Source organism: Cyprinus carpio, unplaced genomic scaffold (genome assembly GCF_018340385.1).
Source record: "Cyprinus carpio isolate SPL01 unplaced genomic scaffold, ASM1834038v1 S000006169, whole genome shotgun sequence".
NCBI lineage: Eukaryota > Metazoa > Chordata > Actinopteri > Cypriniformes > Cyprinidae > Cyprinus > Cyprinus carpio.
Window position 1 is genome coordinate 1 of NW_024878853.1, and position 9,332 is coordinate 9,332.

At 35.9% G+C, this 9,332-nt stretch overlaps 1 protein-coding gene across 2 annotated transcripts; it reads left to right on the plus strand.

Annotated features, from left to right (window-relative positions):
* The first annotated feature begins 6,028 nt into the window (after positions 1-6,028).
* On the plus strand, positions 6,029-7,546 carry LOC122134651 (4-galactosyl-N-acetylglucosaminide 3-alpha-L-fucosyltransferase 9-like). 2 transcript variants are annotated; one of them, XM_042754067.1, is made up of 2 exons: positions 6,029-6,117; positions 6,392-7,546. In XM_042754067.1, exon 2 carries the CDS (start codon positions 6,397-6,399, stop codon positions 7,525-7,527), a length of 1,131 nt encoding a protein of 376 aa, XP_042610001.1. In that variant the 5' UTR covers positions 6,029-6,117; positions 6,392-6,396; the 3' UTR covers positions 7,528-7,546. The 2 variants fall into 2 exon arrangements, with proteins under 2 accessions (XP_042610001.1, XP_042610002.1); XM_042754068.1 differs by having other exon boundaries at positions 6,038-6,117; positions 6,397-7,546.
* The last annotated feature ends 1,786 nt before the right edge of the window (positions 7,547-9,332 follow it).

A 9,332-nucleotide genomic window follows, 5' to 3' on the forward strand; every position in this document is an offset into this window, starting at 1 on the left:
TTGGTTTGCTGCCATAGCCCGGTGTTTCGGGAAAAACCACTATGCTTCCATTTATAGATCTTAGCCATTTAGAGGCCAGATTGTTTGCCAGATTTTAATTATCAAAAAGTGATTGCCAATTTAAAGCGGCTTTAATGACATTCTGAAATAGCTAGGCTGAGTACCACCATATTAGTTCTGATACCAAATAAAGTCAACTTCATAAATGGGTCCTGTATCCATTGCGAGACATATTTTATTATTAGTCTTAAAATGTCCATAACATAAAATCATTGTTGAGCCACAACATTGTCCAACATACCATAGTTTGACTTGTACTTGCGCTGCGCTGATTTCTAAAGACTGCTACAGTGGCGACTGGCGTCTTGAGCTCAAACAACGCTAAGAGAGCTTACAGAATGGTCCAGAATGACCTTACGAAAGTGTGACTTACAGAAGATATGCTTAGCTTACGCGAACGATGTAGGAATCGTGCCATAATGTTAAGAAAGGTTAAGGAATAGGTTGAGAACTACTTGGCTGATAAGAGCGTTTTGGGGAGCGGGCCCCAGACTGTTTCGGGGCATGTATGCGGCGCATTTAAGTTACCGTAACGTCTTCACCCCATTCAGTTGGACTGGAATTTGCAGCTGTGTTAGAAAAAAAATTTTTAAAAATGGGAGCTCGTCCATTAGTCTGCAAGTAATGGTAGGACTTTCAGTTCCACACACCGAACAGGTTCATTCTGTGAAGCCGGGAAAACACAACTATCCAGGCCGTTTATCAATGTCATTTGAGCTCAGTCAGTGTTTTCCAGTCGGTGTTCAAAGTCTTAAGACTAAAGTATGGTGTCGCGGTGTCTAAAGAATTTAAGACCAGCTGTTGCTGATCATCCTCACTATGTATTTATTTTATTTTTTTAAATCATTTTTTGTGACTGAGGCCCGTGATTAACTGCACCTGTTTCCTAATTTGTAGTCCTATTATTTTAAATACTTGAATTAACAAATTAAAAAAAAAAATCACAAACATGGCATTTCTGAATAAAATAATTTTATACAGTTTAGTTATATGTAATGTGCTATTTTTTAATTAACATATAGGCCTGTTGCATTCTTCTTATTAGACTATTAGGGATAATTATTATTAAGTTACATAGGCTATTATTAAATTAATATTAGACTACTAATAATTAAGCCCGCAATAATTTCATAGCCCATCACCGCATAACTGAGGCGCTGTGTGAGGATAATAAAGATTTCAAAACAGGTTTATTTTACAATGAATTATAGGCCTATAATTAAAATTATTAACACTGCAATCATCAATGAAAAGCTTTATTTCACGCACCGACTTTTGAAGAAGAAGAAGACGAAGAAGAAGGCGAAGAAGGCGAAGAAGAAGAAGAAGAAGAAGAAGAAAGAAAAAAAACTGTTTAACACGAAATAAGCTAAGCCTAGTTTCCTCTCTCTTTAATTATTAATTTATTTATTTTTTCCCCACTAGTCTATGTTCGGGCCACAAGAGAAATATTAAAGGGAGTAAATTGAAACATTTAGCAATAGGCCTATAGGCTACCGTTCAGCAAATGAAGTAGATTCGTCTTTCATCGTCTCTGAGAGAATATGCGCCGTTAATGCAGTGTTAGATACAGTAAGCGCCATCAGTTTTTACTTTCACTTTCTAGTGAATCGACTGAGAGGTTCAGGCATAGTCCAACTATTGAGAAAAAGTTTGCACATTGATTGTGTGATATCCATTGGCTCGCCTTCCTGGTTTAAAACACGCTTATATTAACAATTTTGCGGCGTAGGCTATAACCACTCTGTTTCTAGCTTCCACTCAAAATAGACATTTTCAAAATACTATATAGCCTAATAAATGATCAGTGGAGTATTTTTGAGCTGAAACTTCACAGGCACATTCTGGGGACACCAGAGACTTGTATTACATATTGTAAAGGGGCATAATATGTCTCCTTTAAGATAAGGATATATAAGCTACTGTATGTTTTAATATCTATAGTAATAGGCCACAGTGTGGATCCACTTAAAGTCTCTTCAGCCCATCACAAGACAAATTGTCTGGAACGGACAACCAACAGAATGACTGCAAGAGCATCGTACCTGAAGTTTTAGTTAAAACTTTTTAGTTCTAGTTTAGTTAATTTTTAACATCTCAAATGTCTGTTGAACTGAAACTGAACATTTGTGATCTGATGATGCTGGCAGCCAGTTTGATAAATCTAGTTTAGGATCCTGCATGCACATGCTTTTTCAGCATGCACATACACATACTTTATCACATCTGTCTGGGGTTATCCAGTGTCGATGTAGATTAGCTGGCTCCAGATTCATGTACAGTACAGACCAAAAGTTTGGAACATTACTATTTTTAATGTTTTTGAAAGAAGTTTCTTCTGCTCATCGAGCCTGCATTTATTTGATCAAAATACAGAAAAAAAAAAATGTACTATTGTGATATATTATTACAATTTAAAATAATTGTTTTTAAATTTATTATATACTTTAAATTATCATTTATTTCTGTGATGCAAAGCTGAATTTTTAGGATCATTATCACATGATCCTTAGAAATCATTCTAATATGATGATTCATTATCAAAGTTGGAAACAGTTCTGCTGCTTAATATTTTTTCAGAACATGTGATACTTTTTAGGATACTTTTGATGAATAAAAAGTAAAAAAAAAAAAAAAAAGAAGCTATGTTTTTAAAATATAAATATTTTGTAATAACAATATACACTACTGGTCAGTAATTTGGGGTCAAATTTTTTTTCTTTCTTTTTTAAATAAAATCAATACTTTTATTCAGCAAGGATGTGTTAAATTGATAAAAAGTGATAGTAAAGAAAATATATTATTAGAATATATATTATTAGATTTTTTTTTTTTTTTAATAAATGCAGTTCTTTTTAACCTTTTATTCATCAAATATATTAGACAGCAGAACTGTTTCCAACACTCATAATAAATCAGAATATTAGGAATGATTTCTAAATGATCATGTGATAGACTGGATGTTACATGTGACACTGAAGGCTGGAGTAATGATGCTGAAAATTCAGCTTTGCATCACAGGAATAAATTATTTTTTTTTTAAAGTATATTCAAATAGAAAACTTTTATTTTAAGTTGTAATAATATTTCACAATACTACTGTTTTTTTTCTGTATTTTTGATCAAATAAATGCAGGCTTGATGAGCAGAAGAGACTTTCAAAAAAAACATTAAAAATAATAATGTTTCCAAACTTTTGGTCTGTACTGTATACACATATAATTACTTTTGTTTCTGGTTAATGTAATAATATTTTTAATTAGCAATTAATTACTTTTTAAATAGTTTAGGTCTTTTAAATAATTAGGCCTATACATCAGCAAATATATGGACAAGCTTTTTTCTAAAAAGTGTAAACCATCTTTAAGGTCAAATTCTTGCATGTGGGCTGTTACCAAGCAAACAAAATTGATCTTTGCAATGTAGAAAACAGAAGCTGCATCTGAAGTGCCATTTAGATGTTTTTACACACTGTTTAATGCAGCTCTGTGGGACATGGAATACTTTATACTGCAGTTACAAATTAATAAATAATGTTTTGATATTTTTAAACATAAAACATTGACAACTGATGTTTGAAATTATTTTAAAAATGAAAAGGTACCTTAAATGTGAAATTAAAAAAACCGCCAGTAGGTGGCAGCGAGTCACTGTTAATAGAGGTGAGTCATTGCGATTGAACCGAATCATTTAAGCGGTTGATTCATTCAGGAATGAAACACTATCATGTTGCTCAGAGACGCCAAAACAGTGGCTGTGTTTGGAATGATTTTTGTTTTTAGAAATAGAGCAAAATCATCTAATATGGTGTCTAAAAAGCGTAAGTCTCTTAATATTAACTTCTTGTTTTTATGAACTGTTGTATAAAATCAATATCACATTTGTAATTATGCTGACTTTTGGAGAAAAACGTCACTCTTCATGTGATAGGAACTATATGAAATTATATAAATCTATACATTTTCTGCCCCATATCTTGATAATTCTTGATAATTCTAAATTTCCAATGAAGAAACTTCAGGAGAGCGCACACTCAGCATGTTCCTCTGACCATCAACGGTGCGACTGTGGAAAGTGAGTAGCACCAAGTTCCTGGGTGTGCACATCACAGAGGGACCTCTCCTGGACCCGACAACACTGCAGCACTGGCCAAGAAATCACAGCAGCGTCTCTACTTCCTCCTCGCAAACTGAGGAGAGCCAGAGCCCCCCACCTCCCATCATGTACACCTTCTACAGAGGCACCATCGAGAGCATTCTGACGAGCTGCATCACTGTGTGGTGGCGCCTGCAACGCGCCCCTGCCGGAAGACTCTGCAACGCATAGTGAGAGCAGCTGAGAAGATCATTGGTGTCTCCCTCCCCCTCCCCTTCAGGACATTTATAGAACCCGTCTCACCCGTAAAGCCTCTGCATCGCAGGTGATCCCACTCACCCGTCACACAGCTTCTTCCAGTCTGCTGCCATCAGGGGAGGAGACTGCGGAGTCTCAGGCCAGGACCAGCAGACTGAAGGACAGCTTCATCCATCAGGCTGTCAGGAAGCTGAACTCGCTCCCCGAACATCCCTCTTCCCCGTCCCTCTTCTGCCTCAGGTACCACTGAACTATGAACCCCCCCTCCCTCTAACATCTACGATGTCATGCACCAGTCACTTTGTGCAGCAGTGGTCTGCTCACTACCTCATCCACCATGGAACTGACATCATTCTACCACCTCATCAGTCAGTTTAATAAAATAACTGCTCTTGAGCCCTTTGTCACTTTTAATCAGACTGAATAAGCTATTTTTTATGCACTAAAAATCTTTTTTATCTGCACTGTTTGTTCACTGGTTTTGCACTCTATCTGCCATGTGCCTTGCGCTGCTTTTATTTAACCTTATTTTTATTTTATTTTTTTCTATTATGTCTTTTTTTACATTTCCCTTATTGTATAGTTTTATCTTATATTTTATATTTGATCTAGATTTTTAGGCTCTACTGTTAGTGTTATCTGTATGCACGGGGGTCTGAGAGTAGCGCAATTTCTGATTCTCTGTATGTATGTACTGTACATGTGGAAGAATTGACAATAAAAGCAGACTTGACTTGACTTGACTTGACTTGAAAGAACGCACTATAAATGCGTATGCGCACTAGTCTAGACCATCACACGAAATGTGTGCGCGGACTGCGCACTCAAGTGTTTTTGTTTGCTTTTCGCAATATACTTGTTAAAACCGCACATATACAGCACATCAATATCATGGTAAAAAATGTAACCATATGGTTTTTATATTTTATATGAAAAAACAGTGGTATATACATAAATGCACAAACACTAATCTAAACAATACTTTAAAATATATTCTATTAGGCTACTCCTTTAATACATTTAATATATGTCTATTAAATAAAAATTCGATATGAATATCCCACATGACATTTATGACAAAATGCATGGTGCAGTTAACGTTAGTGTTACTACAGTAAATCCGTGGTACATAATGGCAATTTGTATATTGAAAAGCCTTCTGACTATATCGTCCTTGCACACGTTTCTCCTGTGTTTGTCAGCGCTGTTTTAAGCTGTTTCGTGTTCTTCACACCGGATCTCCACAGCGCTGTAGTGGTCGCTGTGTATTCAATAACAGGACGTGGGAGGGGAAGGCAGCTACTCTGGTGGCGCCAATCTGCAGTCTTTTTGGTGGCTGCAGCAGGTGCTTTTTTTTTTTTTTTTTTTTTTCATTTCTTAAACCACTGTGAATTTACATTATGCATTTTAAATTAATAGTACCCACTGCAAATCATCCTAGGGGTGGCCAGAGTTTATACAGTGGTGGCCGTGGCTCTATCAGGAGGTTGCAGGCGCTGGCTTTCATGCGTTTTCTTTTTATGTGTGTGTGTTTTTTTTTTTTTTTTTTTTTTTTTTTTGTGTGTGTAATTTCCGATCCGATACTTCTCGTCTGAAACTTCCTCTTTCAGCAGACAGTGTGTAGCATAATCCTCTGGCGCAGAACACGTTGCCTTCATATGCGACAAAGAACTCCATTTTTTTAATCAAGAGCTCTTAAAAGCGGTGAGGACTTGAATTTATTACATTAATGTGTGAATCGTGTCTAACTGAATGAGACAGAATGTCAAATTTAGCAAATAAATCAACGATTAGCTTCCACTGTCTGTGCTGTAGTTTTTGTCTTTTCACAGACTAAACATATAGGTAGCCTAACTTTTTTATTTCATTCAAAAATCTCTTTTAATATCAAACGTTTTATTGTCGTTGGTGAAAGAGTCTGATCACTTCCCTTTCATTGTTTTATTTATTTAGTTATTTATTCATTTATTTATTTTAGATCAGATGATGTCAAGCGCAAATGGCTCGTCGCAGTGTCGTCTGGGTGTAGTAGTGACATTGGCAAGTGTCATCTCTTTGAGCATCATGTTTTCCCGGTTCTCACCTTCACACAACTGTCCACCGCCACTTCCTAAACCCAAACTAAACTCAGAACAAAACTGTGCAAAAGCAACAACTGCCAAGAGCAACAACTCTGTAACTGAGAAGGCAGAGGAGAAACCTATAGTTCTGTTATGGGTCTGGCCTGAAAATTATAGGTTTGAGTTCAGTGACTGCAAAAAGTTTTACAATATTGATAATTGTCATCTGACGGATGATAGAGCTCTCTACAATGATGCAGATGATGTGATCATTTTTCATAAAGCCATCAGCTGGGATCTGTCCAACCTTCCTCCATCTCCTCGTCCTCCGTTCCAGAGGTGGATTTGGATGCATTTGGAATCACCAACCAACACCAAAAGGATACCAGGTCTGGAAAACCTGTTCAATCTCACTCTCAGCTACAGACAGGATGCTGATATTCCTGTACGGATGCGCTTGATGACCAGGAAGAAACCTAATGAGGATTTTGTGATTCCCAAAAAGGACAAACTGGTGTGTTGGATTGTAAGTAACAATAGTCCCTCAACTGGTGTCAACACAAGGAACATTTTTTACAGAGAATTCAGCAAATACATACAAGTGACTTTGTTCGGAAGGGCCTATGCAAAGTTCATGGATTATAATGATTACTATCCAACCATGGCCAGCTGCAAATTTTACCTTGCCTTTGAGAACTCCATTCACAAGGACTACCTCACCGAGAAGATAAAGGGGCGGCTCATGGCAGGTACCGTCCCTGTGGTGTTGGGTCCTCCGAGAAGAAACTATGAAATCTTTGTTCCTGCTGAGTCCTTCATTCATGTGAATGACTTCCCAGATGCAAAGTCACTAGTCGAATATCTGCTTCATCTGGACAAGGATGAAGATGCATATCGCAAGTACTTTAACTGGAGGAAACATCTCACTCCAAGTCCTCATTTAATATTACAGACACAAGAGTTTATTCTGCCTATTTGCTCTGCCTGTGACCATGTAGCACGACGCGGGGAATATAAAGAAGCTCATGATCTCTATGATTGGTACTTCAATTAAAGTTACCTCAGGTTTTGGAGTTTGATTCAAATAGTGATTCATATTACTCTACAAATATTTGTAATAATAACTTTTGTAGATGGTATCACTTGTGTTTGTATCTTTTCATCTTCAAGTCCCTTTTAAATCTGGATCATATTCAGGAAGAAAGACAACAATAAGTTTGTTTAGTGTTACTATATACATAGGCTACAATTTTCTGTATTTCTGTCTCCATGTGTGTGCAATAGAGGCCTCATATATAACATGAGGAAATTCAAATCTCAAGTCAACTCAAGCAGTGCTTCTCCAAACTAGGGAAAATAACAGGTAAAGTGCAAGTATCATACGCTATTGATTTATAACAGAAACATTCATTGCAAACAAACATGCTTCACATGAACTGCCATCTGGTTATAGGCTGTCATGCACTTCCATAGCACACTCTGGAAACATTTTTTGTTCATAAAAATAGGAGAAAAAAATTTTAAAACTTACTTTATTTATTTTACTTTTACTAATTGTTTAAAATTACTTCATAAGAGTCTTTATATTGTTCCTTACTTCTCACCTTACAGTCAGTGAGCAAGTTTTATTATGCCACCATGACCAGGCTTACACACTTAGAAAAGCGTTATCAAACGACATACAGAGGAATATAAGAAAATATTTAACAGTTGTTGGTCCATTATTTGTAGCGTATCCTAAAGATACCTGTGGCAAATACCAGTGGCTGTAAATCGTTTAACACAGGAAACAAATTATAACATTTTGTGCACAAATGAACAATTAGAAATGGACTGTGTGGTGGCTGCTTTCTGTCCATGTGCTTTAGATGTGTGCACTCAGAAAACCCTATATTAGAAGTTTAAACTCATGGTTTAAAACCCATGATTTCAGCGGGATACACATGAGGGCGTAGGCAGCGGAGGGCCTGACGGGCACAGGCCCGCCCCACTCTAATGAAAAAGCCCCCATCCCAACACTGTAAATAGAATACTGTAGAAATTTACAGTAACTTGCTGGCAGCAATTAGCAAGTAAGTTGCTGTAGTTCATTTCACAGTATGCTTACTAATAAACTTAATTGCAGTAACTTTTAAAAATACTGTAAACTTTTTTACAGTAATAATCACAGTACTGTGTTTCATCACCTCACATATTATACTACTGTAATAGGGATTACTGCATTAATTTTGTGTACTGTAAAATGAAGACACTGTTTTTGTCACACAAAATGCCCTTTATTGACAACTTTTCACACTTTAAAATTCTAAATTCATAAAATAAAAATAGCATAGCAAAAACATTTTTTTTCAATAGGTAAACATTTTTCTGTTAACATTTCATTTCGTTTTGTATACAACAACACTTTTCTGAACATACAAATCAATCCTGTTCAAATGTATTAAAATGTTCGGTTAAAATTAGAATGTATAAAGGACAAATTAAATTATTTAAAAACAGCAGGATTTAAAACAGTAGAATTTGGTCCCTGAACGTTGTTTTTTCTCACAGAACTGTATTTTTCTTCAAAAACGGGCCTGAACTAGTCAATTTCCTGGGCTGGAGTCTTCTACCCTGCAGTGGAAGAAATTAATTATTAATGGAAATTTTATAAGCAAGACAGATGGGTTGATGACAATATATATAAAAGTTTGATTGGATCATTTGATTTAGCCAATCAATATGTAATACAATGTCCACTTCTCTATAAACCAAAACTCTTACTTAAAACACACATTTACATATATATTAGGGCTTGGAGAGAAAAAATTAAGTAGATTCTAAAATCGTTTTTTTTTTTATTATTCCAGAACCTTTCAA